Source organism: Protomyctophum bolini, assembly GCF_963924005.1.
Source record: "Protomyctophum bolini genome assembly, chromosome: 6".
Classification (NCBI taxonomy): domain Eukaryota; kingdom Metazoa; phylum Chordata; class Actinopteri; order Myctophiformes; family Myctophidae; genus Protomyctophum; species Protomyctophum bolini.
In genome coordinates, this window is record NC_137867.1 from 48,770,751 (window position 1) to 48,791,503 (window position 20,753).

At 42.8% G+C, this 20,753-nt stretch overlaps 1 protein-coding gene across 1 annotated transcript in view; it reads right to left on the reverse strand.

Annotated features, from left to right (window-relative positions):
• LOC308317076 (tenascin-like) overlaps positions 1 to 20,753 on the reverse strand; it is a gene marked incomplete at its 5' end in the record, with an annotated part of 105,910 nt that overhangs the window by 38,326 nt on the left and 46,831 nt on the right. The window contains 6 exons of the mRNA XM_080765868.1: positions 3,901 to 4,179; positions 6,236 to 6,520; positions 14,719 to 14,808; positions 15,376 to 15,564; positions 16,629 to 16,787; positions 18,247 to 18,414. Coding sequence (XP_080621994.1) covers positions 3,901 to 4,179; positions 6,236 to 6,520; positions 14,719 to 14,808; positions 15,376 to 15,564; positions 16,629 to 16,787; positions 18,247 to 18,414 — 1,170 coding nt within the window. The remainder of the gene's footprint in view (positions 1 to 3,900; positions 4,180 to 6,235; positions 6,521 to 14,718; positions 14,809 to 15,375; positions 15,565 to 16,628; positions 16,788 to 18,246; positions 18,415 to 20,753) is intronic.

A 20,753-nucleotide genomic window follows, 5' to 3' on the forward strand; every position in this document is an offset into this window, starting at 1 on the left:
CTATACAGCAGTTATAATAATAATATAGTAATAATAATTATTATTATTATTATTACTATACAGCAGTTATGACATGACGTGGAAAGAAGTGGTCATAATTAATTCATTTAACACCAACATTTGTGACCAAGTTTGACTGAGAGCCTGCCATCGCGCAAAATCCAGCATTTCACCAGAGGAGAAAAACTGTTTGTTTTTTTTCCTCCAAAATGAGCAAAATAGCACAGGCAGACTCTTCACATACTAGAACTATACAGCATGTCTGAAATAAGTGTCAGAGCTGAAATTGACATGTAAATATGAAATAACTGCTTAAACATGTAGCTATAGGTGTAATGAACCTTTTAAGCCTGTTTCTCAACTGAGTCTCAACTCGCTGTTTCTCTGCCAGACATTACTCTATAAGCCATATCTCCAAAACTGGTGGCTCAAACTGAACAACCAATATGTCAATTTGAAGCTATGATTCACTGCTATGATTCACTGCTTTCATATGACATGACAAAAAAGCGAGAATCCAAAAACAAATCCAATGGCAGTCCCTCAGTCAAATTTGGTCACATTTAAACATGTGATACCAAGGAAATAAACCCCTTGAAGAGATATGGCTGCGAGCATTATAGTTGCATGGCGATCACTCAAAACACTATATAGACTCTAGAGTGTTGTGAGTGGTCAGAGTAATGACGTGTTGTGAGTGGTCAGTGTAATGACGTGTTGTGAGTGGTCAGTGTAATGACGTGTTGTGAGTGGTCAGTGTAATGACGTGTTGTGAGTGGTCAGTGTAATGACGTGTTGTGAGTGGTCAGTGTAATGGCGTGTTGTGAGTGGTCAGTGTAATGACGTGTTGTGAGTGGTCAGTGTAATGACGTGTTGTGAGTGGTCAGTGTAATGACGTGTTGTGAGTGGTCAGTGTAATGACGTGTTGTGAGTGGTCAGTGTAATGACGTGTTGTGAGTGGTCAGTGTAATGACGTGTTGTGAGTGGTTAATGTAATGACGTGTTGTGAGTGGTCAGTGTAATGACGTGTTGTGAGTGGTTAATGTAATGACGTGTTGTGAGTGGTCAGTGTAATGACGTGTTGTGAGTGGTCAGTGTAATGACGTGTTGTGAGTGGTCAGTGTAATGACGTGTTGTGAGTGGTCAGTGTAATGACGTGTTGTGAGTGGTCAGTGTAATGACGTGTTGTGAGTGGTCAGTGTAATGACGTGTTGTGAGTGGTCAGTGTAATGACGTGTTGTGAGTGGTCAGTGTAATGACGTGTTGTGAGTGGTCAGTGTAATGACGTGTTGTGAGTGGTCAGTGTAATGACGTGTTGTGCGGGTGTATGTGTAAACACGTTGCTATATATCCTCTCTATGCCGGGGCTGCCAGAGATAACGGTGAGTGAGTCAGAAGAACCATTCCATACAACAACAACATGCACCCGGAGGGCCCGTTTAGGAACGACGTCATCGTAATCAACAAGCAAGAGGTTAGGGAATTATTTGACATCATGTTGAAACACCAGGACTAAAAACAACCCCCCACCCCACCCCCATGCTGTGAGAACGTCACATTCCTGTAGATGTATTACATGCACATGCAGGTCAAAGTACAAGCCTGGATTCAACGAGATACCCTGAAATGTTTATTTCGCTCGCTCACTTAGTTAAGCCCACCACACACCGGCTGCGTCCGCCGCGCGGCCTCCATTATTTTCAATGAACCTATCGCACACCGGCTCCGTCCGGCGCGCCGCGCCGCGTCGCCCGGCGCGCCGATAGAACACAGTTCTATGTTCCAGGCGGCGCCACGCGGCAACGCGTCGCGCCGCAGACGGTCGCAGACGGTGTGTGATGGGCTTCATTTAGTTACTTGCTTACTTACTTGCTTGCTTACTTGCTTACTTACTTGCTTACTTGCTTGCTTACTTGCTTACTTACTTACTTGATTACTTGCTTACTTACTTACTTACTTACTTACTTGCCTACTTGCTTACTTACTTACTTACTTACTTGCTTGCTTACTTGCTTACTTGCTTACTTGCTTACTTACTTACTTACTTACATGCTTGCTTACTTGCTTACTTACTTGCTTACTTGCTTACTTACTTACTTACTTGCTTGCTTACTTGCTTACTTACTTGCTTGCTTACTTGCTTACTTACTTACTTACTTGCTTACTTACTTACTTACTTACTTACTTACTTGCTTACTTGCTTACTTACTTGCTTACTTGCTTACTTGCTTACTTACTTGCTTACTTACTTGCTTACTTGCTTACTTACTTACTTACTTGCTTGCTTACTTGCTTACTTACGGTACTTGCTTGCTTACTTGCTTACTTGATTACTTGCTTACTTGCTTACTTGCTTACTTGCTTACTTACTTGCTTACTTGCTTACCTATTTAACCTCAATGATACAAGGATTTAATGATATGCAACCTATAAGGACTTTCATTACACATGGGGATAATACTGTTGCTACTGTAGGTCGCATTTACTATGAAAACGTGCATTTCCCGTTGGTCCGTTGGCCACGCCTCCATATATATACGGAAATGCCTTGTGACGTCACGTGACGTCATCAGGGATCTCCATATATGGGCACACGGTGTAGTCGCGGTTCGCCCACACAGGGCCGACGCATCGCCGGACCTAGCGATCCTGCGACAGTATAGGCTATACTCGCGTGACAAAAAACACCCGATAATATTCGCGCGGGAACGGCGTACAAGGACATAAACTCCAATACTGTGAGTATTTTAGTTCAGGCAGACATAACCAACAACGGGCAAAATGATAAAAAATAAATAAAAAGGTTAATCCAGTATTGAAACATTGAATGAAATGAATGAAGGTTTGGATGGAATGAGAATGATATTATGGACAACAACACTGCCTCAGCTGTTTGTTTAATTGGCTTGTTTGGTTTTGTGTTTTTTTGTTGTTTGTTTTGCGATCATTGCAGCACATCAATCAATCAAAACTCACCACGATGCAAAGGTCAAACCGCAGGGGGGGGGGGGGGGGGGGAGGAGGAGGTGGGGAGGGGGGGTGGGGGGCGTTGGGGCGTCATGCACTTTGGGAGGTGGTGGGACAGATGGAGGTATATAGTGATAAAGCACTGCCATTTTGAGATGGTCACCGTTGGTTGGTTGATTGGTTCAGTCAGTGACATTTTGGGGGGCCCTTTGGGACCCCTAAACGTGTACTGTCTCTCTCAGCTTTAGACACAACGGTGGCTGGAGGGGGGGTGGGGGGAGGGAGTTGGGGGGGGGGGGGGGTATAAGAGGTGACACGTGATGTATGTATCATGGCATGTTGGTTAAGATGAAAAGCATTGCAAATGACACACATGAAGACGACATGATGTATGATGGTTGTTACGTCACGGTCTCCCCCCCGACATGCAGTTCAGATGTGGTCACAGTGTGTGTGTGTGTGTGTGTGTGTGTGTGTGTGTGTGTGTGTGTGTGTGTGTGTGTGTGTGTAGGTGTGTGTGTGTGTGTGTGCGTGTGTGTGTGTGTGTGTGTACAATGGGCGACATGTTGATATGTTTTTTAATCACTTAAAACAAGTGTAGTCTATTACTTCCTTTATTATTTTTTTGCCAGAACAGCTGATCTACAAGCTCACCTTGCATCCCCATTTAGCGATGCACTGCAGTGACTGCAGTGGGTGAGCTTGTATATCTGCTATCTTCGTTATTTTGTGAATAAACTAAATGAACCCAAAATCTGGAATTAGATTTTGGTCCACGTGGTCCATGCAAACTATTTAAGAGACTATACGACGAAAACTAAAATCTATAAATTTGCTGCCATAAAAACAACACTGTTGGGCACTAGTGGGGAAAAAAACCCCGAATAGGAGGTGTGTGTGTGTGTGTGTGTGTGTGTGTGTGTGTGTGTATACCTGTGGTGACCTCAATGAACACGGGCTCCAGGATGGCGCCCTGGTGCACGCCGTACAGCCCCACCAGGTAGCTGGTGTTGGGGCTGAGGCGCGACAGCACCAGGCTGAAGGCGTCGCCCGACAGCGTGAGGTTCTGGCTCTCCGCCGAGCCCTCCTCCATGTTGGTCACCTCCACCACGAAGGCCTCGAAGCCGCCGTCCCGCGCGGCCCAGGACACGTTGAGGCTGTCCCACGTGATGTCGCCGGCGGTGAGGTTCACCACCGCGGGGGTCAGCTCCTCTGGGGGGGAACACACACATCGAGACATGATGGGAAATCTAACTGTGAAATACAAGTCTCAAGTAAATAGGCTAGCAAACATGTCTGGGAAGATCATGGGCATGTCCACCCCCCCCCCCCCCCCCCCCCACCCATCACTCCCCAGGCCATCTTTGAACAAGCAGTGGTGAGACAGGCTCGGAATATTGCATCTGACCCCTTGCATGTACGGTACTGTACCGAGAGTACGAGCTAATGCCATCCGGTAGGAGGTATAGAACTCCACGATGTGTATATAATAGATTTAAACACTCTTTTGTTCCACCTGTCAACTAAAATGCTCAATCAGGGATTGACGAATGCACTTTAATGACTATAGTTGCACTTTATCAATTAAGGGAATGTGTGCAATATCTCTGTTTTGTGTATGTTGGGGTGTTTCATGGTGTTTTTTTCTTTTCGTATGTGAACATGTCTGTTATTTGTATGCAGCTGTGACTCTGTCTCCAAGACAAATTTCTCCCAAGGGAGACAAATAAAGATAACCTTGAACCTTGAAATGGAAAGGAGAGAGAGGGAGGAATGTTTCTGTATTCATGGATTACTGTAAACTCTTGGGGGTTATTAGTTAGTCAGGGCTTTTGTTTCCCCCACAGAACAACATTACATTTGATAAGTGATATCGTTGCTGTCGGGCGTAAAACGAACGAACGAACAAACGAACAAACGAACAAACAAACAAACAAACAAACAAACAAACAAACAAACAAACAATACCCGCCCCTCTAGACCAGAAAGCACGCTGGGCCAGAGGACCGCCGACCTGTCGGACGTGGGATCTAAACGTACGAAGCTAATGACATGGTCCTCCGAGCCGGTTAGCCCTGGCACGTCAGAGGCAGCTAAATAAAACGTGAAAGAGGCTATATGCAAAGAAACACAACAAAAGGCACACACACATCAAGACAGACAAATGATTTAGGTTAGAGCTGGGTAATAATGGACAATCATCATGAAATATTGCAATATTTTAGACCAAATACCTCAATATCAATATTGTATTGATAATATAAATGTTTTTCACAGTTCACAACGTATTGTGAGCTTGTAGATTTGCAATTTTTTTGTAAAACGTAAGGAGTTGGTGATACAATATTGAAATATTGCCCAGCCCTAATACTAATCTTATATAGTGCTGCAAATGAAATGCCAAAAAACCATCTCTTTCCGTGTATTATTCATAAATCACTGCGCATCCCCCGGGGTGCGTCATTGGAACCGTACAACCTGGAAAAATAGAAACCGTGTCTCATTTCTGTTTGAAGATCGTGAAAAGCCTCTCGTGGAAATTCTAAGGGGAAAAACATCAGCGATTGCTTTGCCTGCCAATTTAGTGTCATATGGTTGGCTTCTATACGAGCGTCTCAACTTTGAAAACAGAAGCCGCCGCGGGTGGTTTTTGAGATGAAATTATAACGACCAACCGAAACATTAACCCATTTTGGGGCGGAAACACATTTTGGTGTCAGCATCATGTCGTGCTTTAGCTATTGAAAAATAGCAGATCTACAAGCTCGTAGCGCGCCACTCGGTGGCGCGCTACGAGCTTGTAGGTCTGCTATTTTTGAAAAATCGAAGAAGAACGACTGACATTTTTAGAATCTGATCTCAGGTCAGAATGGGTTAATCAGACACAGTGTGTGTCCTGCAGTGGAAACCTCGTATGAATCTGATCTCGGGTCAGAATGGGTTAATCAGACACAGTGCGTGTCCTGCAGTGGAAACCTCGTATGAATCTGATCTCAGGTCAGAATGGGTCAATCAGACACAGTGTGTGTCCTGCAGTGGAAACCTCGTATGAATCTGATCTCAGGTCAGAATGGGTTAATCAGACACAGTGTGTGTCCTGCAGTGGAAACCTCGTATGAATCTGATCTCAGGTCAGAATGGGTTAATCAGACACAGTGCGTGTCCAGTGGAAACCTCGTATGAATCTGATCTCGGGTCAGAATGGGGTAATAACCAAAACCTCCCTGGACGTAACGGACGTAACGGACGTAACGGACGTAAAACCCACCTGTGGAGGCGGAGGCGACGGCGGGCCGGCTGCTCGCGGCCCCCCGCTGGGCGGTGAGGCGGACGGTGTATTCCACGCCGGGCCTCAGGTCGCTCAGGACGTGCGCGGTGGCGTTCGGATGGATGTGGAGGACGTGGCCGCCGCCGGCACCGCCGCCGGCGTCCCCCCGGGCCTCGGACTCCAGCCGGTAGCCGCTGATCCCGTCGGCCCGAGGCCGGCGCCACTCCAACGTCAGGGAGGTCACCGTGGAGTCGCTCACCGTCAGGTCCCTGGGGGGGTCCAGCTCTGCATGGGGGGGGGGTCCGCGTTACGTTAGGGACGTGTGCACACATAGACATCAAAAGGGGGCTCGAGCCCCTGCCCTTTTACCTTTTTTTAAAAGCCGAAGGCTGCGAATAAAGCTCGCCACGGACAAAGTTTTTTTCCCCTCAGCTGCCTTCAGGCTCAATGACTCTGGCTTTAACCCCTTCCACCCCCATGCCTCCTATAAGTGACACCGGCACTTTAATCACCGGCACTCTGAACTACTGTATATTAACCCTGCACTTTATATTCATCTCCCTGCACGGTGTTGTCTTATGTCTGCCTATCTGTGTGAAAGAATAATCGAATGCACTCATGTTTATGTCAAAACAAATTCCTATGTGTGTGTATATACACAAATGGCAAATAAAGGTATCTGAATCTGAATCTGAATCTGAGTCCATGGACCACAATAGGGAAAACGCCCCCATTTATCATGTTATCCTTTTAGCATAGCGGGCATACTGTACGTGTCGGACGATGCGACGCACAGCGCTCCCCGACATTAAGGCTCATCGTAAACTTTTGAGACAAAGTGTTTGACTATACTTATTAAAATATTCAATCAATCAATCAATCAATCAATCAATCAATCAATCAATCAATAAATTGTGTGGTTATAATGAATAGGGATGTTGCTTTATAGGGTTCATAATGTGGTTATAATGATGTCGCTTTAGGGTTCATAATGTGGTTATAATGATGTCACTTTAGGGTTCATAATGTGGTTATAATGATGTCACTTTAGGGTTCATAATGTGGTTATAATGATGTCACTTTAGGGTTCATAATGTGGTTATAATGATGTCGCTTTAGGGTTCATAATGTGGTTATAATGATGTCGCTTTAGGGTTCATAATGTGGTTATAATGATGTCACTTTAGGGTTCATAATGTGGTTATAATGATGTCGCTTTAGGGTTCATAATGTGGTTATAATGATGTCACTTTAGGGTTCATAATGTGGTTATAATGATGTCACTTTAGGGTTCATAATGTGGTTATAATGATGTCGCTTTAGGGTTCATAATGTGGTTATAATGATGTCACTTTAGGGTTCATAATGTGGTTATAATGATGTCGCTTTAGGGTTCATAATGTGGTTATAATGATGTCGCTTTAGGGTTCATAATGTGGTTATAATGATGTCGCTTTAGGGTTCATAATGTGGTTATAATGATGTCACTTTAGGGTTCATAATGTGGTTATAATGATGTCGCTTTAGGGTTCATAATGTGGTTATAATGATGTCGCTTTAGGGTTCATAATGTGGTTATAATGATGTCGCTTTAGGGTTCATAATGTGGTTATAATGATGTCGCTTTAGGGTTCATAATGTGGTTATAATGATGTCGCTTTAGGGTTCATAATGTGGTTATAATGATGTCGCTTTAGGGTTCATAATGTGGTTATAATGATGTCGCTTTAGGGTTCATAATGTGGTTATAATGATGTCGCTTTAGGGTTCATAATGTGGTTATAATGATGTCGCTTTAGGGTTCATAATGTGGTTATAATGATGTCGCTTTAGGGTTCATAATGTGGTTATAATGATGTCGCTTTAGGGTTCATAATGTGGTTATAATGATGTCGCTTTAGGGTTCATAATGTGGTTATAATGATGTCGCTTTAGGGTTCATAATGTGGTTATAATGATGTCGCTTTAGGGTTCATAATGTGGTTATAATGATGTCGCTTTAGGGTTCATAATGTGGTTATAATGATGTCGCTTTAGGGTTCATAATGTGGTTATAATGATGTCGCTTTAGGGTTCATAATGTGGTTATAATGATGTCGCTTTAGGGTTCATAATGTGGTTATAATGATGTCGCTTTAGGGTTCATAATGTGGTTATAATGATGTCGCTTTAGGGTTCATAATGTGGTTATAATGATGTCGCTTTAGGGTTCATAATGTGGTTATAATGATGTCGCTTTAGGGTTCATAATGTGGTTATAATGATGTCGCTTTAGGGTTCATAATGTGGTTATAATGATGTCGCTTTAGGGTTCATAATGTGGTTATAATGATGTCGCTTTAGGGTTCATAATGTGGTTATAATGATGTCGCTTTAGGGTTCATAATGTGGTTATAATGATGTCGCTTTAGGGTTCATAATGTGGTTATAATGATGTCGCTTTAGGGTTCATAATGTGGTTATAATGATGTCGCTTTAGGGTTCATAATGTGGTTATAATGATGTCGCTTTAGGGTTCATAATGTGGTTATAATGATGTCGCGTTAGGGTTCATAATGTGGTTATAATGATGTCGCTTTAGGGTTCATAATGTGGTTATAATGATGTCGCTTTAGGGTTCATAATGTGGTTATAATGATGTCGCTTTAGGGTTCATAATGTGGTTATAATGATGTCGCTTTAGGGTTCATAATGTGGTTATAATGATGTCGCTTTAGAGTTCATAATGTGGTTATAATGATGTCGCTTTAGGGTTCATAATGTGGTTATAATGATGTCGCTTTAGGGTTCATAATGTGGTTATAATGATGTCGCTTTAGGGTTCATAATGTGGTTATAATGATGTCGCTTTAGGGTTCATAATGTGGTTATAATGATGTCGCTTTAGGGTTCATAATGTGGTTATAATGATGTCGCTTTAGGGTTCATAATGTGGTTATAATGATGTCGCTTTAGGATTCATAATGTGGTTATAATGATGTCGCTTTAGGGTTCATAATGTGGTTATAATGATGTCGCTTTAGGGTTCATAATGTGGTTATAATGATGTCGCTTTAGGGTTCATAATGTGGTTATAATGATGTCGGGTTCATAATGTGGTCATAATGATGTCGCTTTAGGGTTCATAATGTGGTCATAATGATGTCGCTTTAGGGTTCATAATGTGGTCATAATGATGTCGCTTTAGGGTTCATAATGTGGTCATAATGATGTCGCTTTAGGGTTCATAATGTGGTTATAATGATGTCGCTTTAGGGTTCATAATGTGGTCATAATGATGTCGCTTTAGGGTTCATAATGTGGTTATAATGATGTCGCTTTAGGGTTCATAATGTGGTTATAATGATGTCGCTTTAGGGTTCATAATGTGGTCATAATGATGTCGCTTTAGGGTTCATAATGTGGTCATAATGATGTCGCTTTAGGGTTCATAATGTGGTTATAATGATGTTGCTTTAGGGTTCATAATGTGGTTATAATGATGTCGCTTTAGGGTTCATAATGTGGTTATAATGATGTCGCTTTAGGGTTCATAATGTGGTTATAATGATGTCGCTTTAGGGTTCATAATGTGGTTATAATGATGTCGCTTTAGGGTTCATAATGTGGTCATAATGATGTCACTTTAGGGTTCATAATGTGGTCATAATGATGTCGCTTTAGGGTTCATATAATGTGGTTATAATGATGTCGCTTTAGGGTTCATAATGTGGTTATAATGATGTCGCTTTAGGGTTCATAATGTGGTTATAATGATGTCGCTTTAGGGTTCATAATGTGGTTATAATGATGTCGCTTTAGGGTTCATATAATGTGGTTATAATGATGTCGCTTTAGGGTTCATAATGTTGTTATAATGATGTCGCTTTAGGGTTCATAATGTGGTTATAATGATGTCGGGTTCATAATGTGGTCATAATGATGTCGCTTTAGGGTTCATAATGTGGTCATAATGATGTCGCTTTAGGGTTCATAATGTGGTCATAATGATGTCGCTTTAGGGTTCATAATGTGGTCATAATGATGTCGCTTTAGGGTTCATAATGTGGTTATAATGATGTCGCTTTAGGGTTCATAATGTGGTCATAATGATGTCGCTTTAGGGTTCATAATGTGGTTATAATGATGTCGCTTTAGGGTTCATAATGTGGTTATAATGATGTCGCTTTAGGGTTCATAATGTGGTTATAATGATGTCGCTTTAGGGTTCATAATGTGGTTATAATGATGTCGCTTTAGGGTTCATAATGTGGTTATAATGATGTCGCTTTAGGGTTCATAATGTGGTTATAATGATGTCGCTTTAGGGTTCATAATGTGGTTATAATGATGTCGCTTTAGGGTTCATAATGTGGTTATAATGATGTCGCTTTAGGGTTCATAATGTGGTTATAATGATGTCGCTTTAGGGTTCATAATGTGGTTATAATGATGTCGCTTTAGGGTTCATAATGTGGTTATAATGATGTCGCTTTAGGGTTCATAATGTGGTTATAATGATGTCGCTTTAGAGTTCATAATGTGGTTATAATGATGTCGCTTTAGGGTTCATAATGTGGTTATAATGATGTCGCTTTAGGGTTCATAATGTGGTTATAATGATGTCGCTTTAGGGTTCATAATGTGGTTATAATGATGTCGTTTTAGGGTTCATAATGTGGTTATAATGATGTCGCTTTAGGGTTCATAATGTGGTTATAATGATGTCGCTTTAGGGTTCATAATGTGGTTATAATGATGTCGCTTTAGGATTCATAATGTGGTTATAATGATGTCGCTTTAGGGTTCATAATGTGGTTATAATGATGTCGCTTTAGGGTTCATAATGTGGTTATAATGATGTCGCTTTAGGGTTCATAATGTGGTTATAATGATGTCGGGTTCATAATGTGGTCATAATGATGTCGCTTTAGGGTTCATAATGTGGTTATAATGATGTCGCTTTAGGGTTCATAATGTGGTTATAATGATGTCGCTTTAGGGTTCATAATGTGGTCATAATGATGTCGCTTTAGGGTTCATAATGTGGTCATAATGATGTCGCTTTAGGGTTCATAATGTGGTTATAATGATGTCGCTTTAGGGTTCATAATGTGGTTATAATGATGTCGCTTTAGGGTTCATAATGTGGTTATAATGATGTCGCTTTAGGGTTCATAATGTGGTTATAATGATGTCGCTTTAGGGTTCATAATGTGGTTATAATGATGTCGCTTTAGGGTTCATAATGTGGTCATAATGATGTCACTTTAGGGTTCATAATGTGGTCATAATGATGTCGCTTTAGGGTTCATATAATGTGGTTATAATGATGTCGCTTTAGGGTTCATAATGTGGTTATAATGATGTCGCTTTAGGGTTCATAATGTGGTTATAATGATGTCGCTTTAGGGTTCATAATGTGGTTATAATGATGTCGCTTTAGGGTTCATATAATGTGGTTATAATGATGTCGCTTTAGGGTTCCATAATGTGGTTATAATGATGTTGCTTTAGGGTTCATAATGTGGTTATAATGATGTCGCTTTAGGGTTCATAATGTGGTTATAATGATGTCGCTTTAGGGTTCATATAATGTGGTTATAATGATGTCGCTTTAGGGTTCATAATGTGGTTATAATGATGTCGCTTTAGGGTTCATATAATGTGGTTATAATGATGTCGCTTTAGGGTTCCATAATGTGGTTATAATGATGTTGCTTTAGGGTTCATAATGTGGTTATAATGATGTCGCTTTAGGGTTCATAATGTGGTTATAATGATGTCGCTTTAGGGTTCATAATGTGGTTATAATGATGTCGGGTTCATAATGTGGTCATAATGATGTCGCTTTAGGGTTCATAATGTGGTTATAATGATGTCGCTTTAGGGTTCATAATGTGGTTATAATGATGTCGCTTTAGGGTTCATAATGTGGTCATAATGATGTCGCTTTAGGGTTCATAATGTGGTCATAATGATGTCGCTTTAGGGTTCATAATGTGGTTATAATGATGTCGCTTTAGGGTTCATAATGTGGTTATAATGATGTCGCTTTAGGGTTCATAATGTGGTTATAATGATGTCGCTTTAGGGTTCATAATGTGGTTATAATGATGTCGCTTTAGGGTTCATAATGTGGTTATAATGATGTCGCTTTAGGGTTCATAATGTGGTCATAATGATGTCACTTTAGGGTTCATAATGTGGTCATAATGATGTCGCTTTAGGGTTCATATAATGTGGTTATAATGATGTCGCTTTAGGGTTCATAATGTGGTTATAATGATGTCGCTTTAGGGTTCATAATGTGGTTATAATGATGTCGCTTTAGGGTTCATAATGTGGTTATAATGATGTCGCTTTAGGGTTCATATAATGTGGTTATAATGATGTCGCTTTAGGGTTCCATAATGTGGTTATAATGATGTTGCTTTAGGGTTCATAATGTGGTTATAATGATGTCGCTTTAGGGTTCATAATGTGGTTATAATGATGTCGCTTTAGGGTTCATATAATGTGGTTATAATGATGTCGCTTTAGGGTTCCATAATGTGGTTATAATGATGTCGCTTTAGGGTTCATAATGTGGTTATAATGATGTCGCTTTAGGGTTCATAATGTGGTTATAATGATGTCGCTTTAGGGTTCATAATGTGGTTATAATGATGTCGCTTTAGGGTTCATAATGTGGTTATAATGATGTCGCTTTAGGGTTCAGAATGTGGTTATAATGATGTCGCTTTAGGGTTCATAATGTGGTTAAAATGATGTCGCTTTAGGGTTCATATCAATGTGGTTATAATGATGTCGCTTTAGGGTTCATAATGTGGTTATAATGATGTCGCTTTAGGGTTCATAATGTGGTTATAATGATGTCGCTTTAGGGTTCATAATGTGGTTATAATGATGTCGCTTTAGGGTTCATAATGTGGTTATAATGATGTCGCTTTAGGGTTCATAATGTGGTTATAATGATGTCGCTTTAGGGTTCATAATGTGGTTATAATGATGTCGCTTTAGGGTTCATAATGTGGTTATAATGATGTCGCTTTAGGGTTCATAATGTGGTTATAATGATGACGCTTTAGGGTTCATAATGTGGTTATAATGATGTCGCTTTAGGGTTCATAATGTGGTTATAATGATGTCGCTTTAGGGTTCATAATGTGGTTATAATGATGTCGCTTTAGGGTTCATAATGTGGTTATAATGATGTCACTTTAGGGTTCATAATGTGGTTATAATGATGTCGCTTTAGGGTTCATAATGTGGTTATAATGATGTCGCTTTAGGGTTCATAATGTGGTTATAATGATGTCGCTTTAGGGTTCATAATGTGGTTATAATGATGTCGCTTTAGGGTTCATAATGTGGTTATAATGATGACGCTTTAGGGTTCATAATGTGGTTATAATGATGTCGCTTTAGGGTTCATAATGTGGTTATAATGATGTCGCTTTAGGGTTCATAATGTGGTTATAATGATGTCGCTTTAGGGTTCATAATGTGGTTATAATGATGTCACTTTAGGGTTCATAATGTGGTTATAATGATGTCGCTTTAGGGTTCATAATGTGGTTATAATGATGTCGCTTTAGGGTTCATAATGTGGTTATAATGATGTCGCTTTAGGGTTCATAATGTGGTTATAATGATGACGCTTTAGGGTTCATAATGTGGTTATAATGATGTCGCTTTAGGGTTCATAATGTGGTTATAATGATGTCGCTTTAGGGTTCATAATGTGGTTATAATGATGTCGCTTTAGGGTTCATATCAATGTGGTTATAATGATGTCGCTTTAGGGTTCATAATGTGGTTATAATGATGTCGCTTTAGGGTTCATAATGTGGTTATAATGATGTCGCTTTAGGGTTCATAATGTGGTCATAATGATGTCGCTTTAGGGTTCATAATGTGGTTATAATGATGTCGCTTTAGGGTTCATAATGTGGTTATAATGATGTCGCTTTAGGGTTCATAATGTGGTTATAATGATGTCGCTTTAGGGTTCATAATGTGGTTATAATGATGTCGCTTTAGGGTTCATAATGTGGTTATAATGATGTCGCTTTAGGGTTCATAATGTGGTTATAATGAATCCAAAACATGGGCCATAGACTAGTTTAAGAAAACAAAACAAGCACATAATTCATCCTAAGCTCTTGAGGAATCTGGACTGACAGACGGTGTGTGTTTAACGACATTTGGCTAAAACACCAGCGAGGCTAAACCATGTGTTCTACAACAACGACAGCCCGTAGAACGATACGGGCGTGTGTTGTTTTATAATGCACTGATTTACAAGCTCACGACATGCTGCACTGCGAGGTAGTTGTGAGATTGTAAATCTGCTGTTGTTTCACGCACGCAGCACTGCCACTCGCCGCCGATATATACTGTCGATAACGACCGTTATGACACGTTTAAAAGGATCCCCTGGCTGGCCAATGAGACGAAGACAATCTGTCAATCTGTTTTCTCCGGGTTTTCTCTCTCACCGGTCTCTGTGTTGGTAGTAGCGGGTAGACTCTCTCTCTCGTTCTTCACGGCCGTCACTCCGATCCCGTACTCCGTGCCTGGTATTAGTCCTGTATTTAGACACACAGGAGGGGAACAACTCTTAACCCATTCATGGACGTCGAAATTTAAAAATAAAAGTCTTCTGAATCCTGACAGTTTTCTGAAAAACCCTATGTTTCTATTATGTATGTCAGTGCTTCTCAAACATATTCATGTCAAGGAAACAAAGGAAGCAAAAGACGTTCGCTCTGAAAGAATATTATTCAAATATTTGCGCCACATTTTCATGATTTAAAAGAATACCTACAAGCTACCTAAAAGAAGACCTACAAGCTCGTAGCGCGGCACTTGGTGCCGCACTACGAGCTTGTAGCTCTGCTATTTTTCAATAGCTAAAGTACAACATAATGCTTAAAACACCAAAAGGGGTTCACGCCCAGAATGGGAACATTACTGATGGAGGGGAAAGGAACTGGTCGGAGTAACGTGTTCCTTCCACGCACTAAGTCCAACCAGGGGAAACTCCCTCCCTGTCAGGTGGAAAGAAGCACCTTGGACTCCTCACGCATGGAAGGAAGCATGAGGTCAGTCCGTTGCTCTCCCCAGGTTGGCGGTGCGTGCGTGCGTTGACTCACCGGTCACAGTGACCTCCGTGACCTCCCCCGGTCCGGCGAGGACCATCTCCTCGCCGTGGTCTCCTCCTCCGGAGACCTGGTTGTACTTCAGACGGTAGGCGTCGACCTGCGCCACGCTGTTGCTCCACCACAAGGTGGCGCTGTCGTCCGTCTGGGAGACCACGCGCAGGTCCCTGGGGGCGTCCAGGTCTGTAGAGACACCGCGTTATTACTGTTTGTCGACCCAATTAAGCATTACACTTGTTTACAACAGGGTCCACCGTGTTCAATTCATCAAAACATTTAGAGACGTACAAATAGACACTTCTATGTAGTTAAAGAACAGAACATGAATTCATCATAAAGGAAGCAAAAAGGGAAAATAAACATATACAGTGAGGGGGAAAAGGGGGGGGGGGATTCAGATTTTACGGGGGCCAGTTTCGAATTGCAGCCGTCCGTAGTTGCCCTTTGAGAGCGGTTTTGAAGGAGTCAAGGGATCCGCATGTCTTAATGACTGTTGGTAGGGCGTTCCACATTTTGGTGGCATAGGAGCGAAAACAATTTATTCCCTTGTTTGTGCCGAATCTGGGTTGCACATGGTTTGTTGCACTCCCTCTGGTGTTGTGGGTGTGGACTTCGTTTACATTAACCCATTCTGACCGGGCACCCATTTTGGTGTCAGCATCATGTTATGCTTTAGCTATTGAAAAATAGCAGATCTACAAGCTCATATCGCGCCACCGAGTGGCGCGATACGAGCTTGTAGGTCTGCTATTTTTGAAAAATTTGAAGAACGACTGACATTTTTAGAATCTGATCTCAGGTCAGAATGGGTTCATCAGACCAGTGTGTGTCCCGTGGAAACCTCGTATGAATCTGATCTCAGGTCAGAATGGGTTAAGGAAGTATTTACAAAGTTACATGCACGTATCTTGGTGGTGTATCGAATCTTGTGGACCAGACCCATTGCAAGATGCTGTAGTGTAGGCTACTCTGTCGTCGACCCTAAGCCATCCCAGCCTGTCAAAGTGGGCAGGGGTGAGGTGGGTTCGGGGGGTGAGGCCAAGTAGGAGCCTGACCAGTTTGTTTTGGGAGGTCTACTCTGGAGCCTCGTTTTAAGGGCCTTTGAGGTGCTGTGGTACCAAGAGGTGCATGCATAGTCAAAGAAACCTTGTACGAGGGCTCCTCTTAAGGTGACAGGGTGCGAAGGGGCTGTACTCACCCTGGTGAAGGTGTGAAGGTGGTGAAGGTGTGAAGGGGGCTGTACTCACCGGTGGTGAAGGTGTGGGCGACGGGCCGGCTGGTCTCGTTGCCTCTCCTGGAGGTCAGGGTGACCTGGTACTGGGTGTCTGGGTCCAGACCCTCCAGGCTGTACTGAGAGTCCGAGGAGGACAGCTCTACAGAGGTGGTGGTGCTGGTGTTGGTGGTGTCTGAAGAAAGGTTATTATAGACGTTATGAACTAAAAGTATAAGGAAAAAAACATTTTCGTTTCGTTAACTCCGGTTCCTCGGGACCACCATCCATGAATCCTTATCATGGGATCTTATAACACCAGTCTCATACTAAGCAAATCACACCCAGTGTCTATATTTCCTGCGGCATAGTCTGGTTTTGCGGTGGTGAGGTGACCACCGGAGCTGAAATAACGTTGAGCGGTGGTGAGTAAAAACAGAGAGAAGGGCTGGAGCGGTGGCGGTGGTTTGCTCTTCACCGCGGCTCAGTGACGTCATGTTGTAGTTCGGTGGTCACCCCACCACCGAAAATCCAGACTATGTATGAGCCTTTAAGAAGTTTAAAGTCAGCCAAGCAGCCATGACTCACTTCTATAGGGCCACTATTGAAAGTGTTCTCACCTTCTCCATGCTTGTCTGGTTTGGTCACACAACCTCTCAAGACAAATCAAAGCTGGAAAGAGTAGTACGTCGTGCATCAAAAAACATAGGATGTAGAGCCTCCCTACACTTTCCTCACTCTATTCCACCAGAATAAATAGGAAGGCAAATAAAATCATTGCAGACAACTCCCATCCTGCACATCACGTCGCAGACCCTCCCCCTTTCAGAACGACCAGTGGCCCAGGAAATGAATCCCAATGCATTTTGCCCATATTTTCCTAAGGTATTTATTTAAAGACGGTTACACCGCGGACAAAGCCAACTCGGCTCGTGACAAATCATGACAATGAACACAATATTTTGGGCCGATCAAATCATTAGAAAGAAGAAAATAAAGGCAGGAGACAAAACACTATTTGTTTTGTTTTTCTTCTTATAGATTATTTGATCGGCCCAACTCGGATCGTGACAAATCATTGTCACGATCCGAGTTGGCTTTGTCCGCGGCGTAACCGTCTTTAAATAAATACTTTAATAAAAGCCTATGGGCAAAATGCATTGATATTAGTTTCCTGGGCCACTCGTCGTTCTGAAAGGGGGAGGGACGCTCTAGGCACCCGCTTTGTCTCAATGGGATAGTTCCAATGTTTGGAACTATAGTCCATAGCACCCCGCTTTGTCTCAATGGGATAGTTCCAATGTTTGGAACTATAGCCCATAGGCACCCCGCTTTGTCTCAATGGGATAGTTCCAATGTTTGGAACTATAGCCCATAGCACCCTGCTTTGTCTCAATGGGATAGTTCCAATGTTTGGAACTATAGCCCATAGCACCCCGCTTTGTCTCAATGGGATAGTTCCAATGTTTGGAACTATAGCCCATAGCACCCCGCTTTGTCTCAATGGGATAGTTCCAATGTTTGGAACTATAGCACCCCGCTTTGTCTCAATGGGATAGTTCCAATGTTTGGAACTATAGCCCATAGGCTTTGCGATGAGATCAAACCGAACTGAAACTAAACTCTAGTGATGAATCCCAACCCAATATCCTCACCGTGGTCTGCAGCGGGTGGGTGCGTCCCGGTGGTAGTGTTGCTGTCGGCCACCAGGGGGCGGTAGGACACGGTGACGCCGTCCACCTGGGCCACGGGCGGAGACCAGGACACTAGCGCCGAGGAGTCGGTCACGCCCTTCACCTGGACCTGGAGAGGACCGTCGATACCTGGACCGCACGCACGCACAGACGCACGCACACACACACACACACACACGCACACACAGACACAGACACACACGCACGCACGCACGCACACACACACACACACACACGCACACGCACACGCACACGCACACGCACACGCACACGCACACGCACACGCGCACACACACACACACACACACACATAAACATTTAGAGTCCACATTTATAAAATACATTATCAAGGGCACACATATTTTTCAGTTGCTTTTCATATCCCACACACTCGAAACATCATGCGTCTCAGTCCAAACAAGCCCCAAATGTAAAGAATAATATATAGCCATAACACATTTACTTATTCACACAACATTGGTCACTTCATAGTCTGTCATATAGAGCACCGAAGTCCTGACGTAACTCGCTCATCCTGACGATTACCCTGGTTGGCGGAAGTAATTTCTCTATGGAGAATAACATGGGGTGATCTTAATATCGTCTACTATAAGCGTTGTGGTCCAAAAATAAACAAGCTGTCTCTGCGTTATTGTCAGGGAGGTGTCTCTGTATCGTTTGCAACAGTCAGTCACTCATATATGATACAGTCTGCTTCTAGTGAAAATGTATAACTAATTCAGCAGCAGTAACATTAGCGTTTTCTCTCAGTCAGTTGATTCTTCATATCCATATGAGTGAAGCGGCCGGGGTGACATGTTTATTTTTCAAACACAGTTGTTATATGAGGCCATCTAAAATTGCCTCAATGGGGATTTCAATGCAACTAAACAAATACATGAACCTGGGGACTGACGCCCTCTACTGAAAGTGACGTCAGACTTCGGTGCTCTATTACCGCCATTAACACCGTAAGAAAATAATGGGTACAAAAAGCACCTTCTCCTCCAAATAGACTGAGTGGTAACCACAGTGGCCTTGTGGTTAGAGTGTCCGCCCTGAGACTGGGAGGTCGGGGTTCGATCCCCGCCCGGGTCATACCAAAGACTGTAAAAATGGGACCCAGTGCCTCCCTGCTTGACACTCAGCATCAAGGGTTGGATTGGGGGGTCAGTCCCTAGCGCCATGTCCAGGGGGTGTCCTTGTACATCAAGCTGCCTCATGGCTACAGAAACAGGAGATAGGCTCCAGCCCCTATGGGCCTCATGGCTACAGAAACAGGAGATAGGCTCCAGCCCCTATGGGCCTCATGGCTACAGAAACAGGAGATAGGCTCCTGCCCCTATGGGCCTCATGGCTACAGAAACAGGAGATAGGCTCCTGCCCCTATGGGCCTCATGGCTACAGAAACAGGAGATAGGCTCCTGCCCCCTATGGGCCTCATGGCTACAGAAACAGGAGATAGGCTCCTGCCCCTATGGGCCTCATGGCTCGGCAAGGCTACTTACTATAATGGATGGAGATTGAACAGTATGTTGCAAGCTGCTTTGCTTTATACTTGGACAACCCCATAATCCTCACACACGCACGCACGCACACACACACACACACACACACACACACACACACACACACACACACACACACACAAACAAGCAGGAAGCAAAGAGCGGAGGGGAAAAATGTCTCTCAAGTGTCTCGAAGAAGCTAGGATAGCAGGCAGACAATGAGCCTAGCATCTGTGTGTGAACTGCATCTCTCTAAATAACTCTCTCTCTCTACATTTGTGCTTAAATCCTAAACCTAATCCAAACATCATAAAAAGAATAACATGAGTGTTCTTTCCCTTTGAGCTATGGGCGCACTAAAATATGTTGCCATTCTGGCGTGGTCAGGACACACATAGAAATGAGCATAGTAGGCGTGCACAGATATACACTAGGGGGTGCTAGAGAGCCCTTTTGGCATTTCTTTCTTAATGTGTATTGTGTGGACCATATGGTGACATTGATCAATTCTTGATAAAAACGCTTCTACTATATTTTTTAGGCCCCCACAATCTGAAGCTATATGTTTCTATGTCAGTGGTTCTTCGATGTCAAAAAAAAAATAGCAGACCTATACAAGCTCGTAGCGTGCCACTGTAGATCTGCTATCTTTCAATAGCTAAAGCATAGCATAATGCTAACACCAAAATGGGTATTACCGCCCCAAAATGGGTTAAGGCAACCAGCCGGTTCCACGCGCTGCACAAGGTGCCCTTTTTTCCCCCCATTTGAGCACCTGCCCCTCTAAAGGTCTGTGCACGCCACTGGTCATAATAGATTCTTTATGTACATGTACAGTATACGACTGGCACAGCACTCTCGCCAAAGTGGTTTTTTGAGTTCGTTGAAGCGTATTAGGAAATACATAATGAGATTCCCTTCCTCGCAGACACTCAATTAACCACATTTAGACCCGAGGAT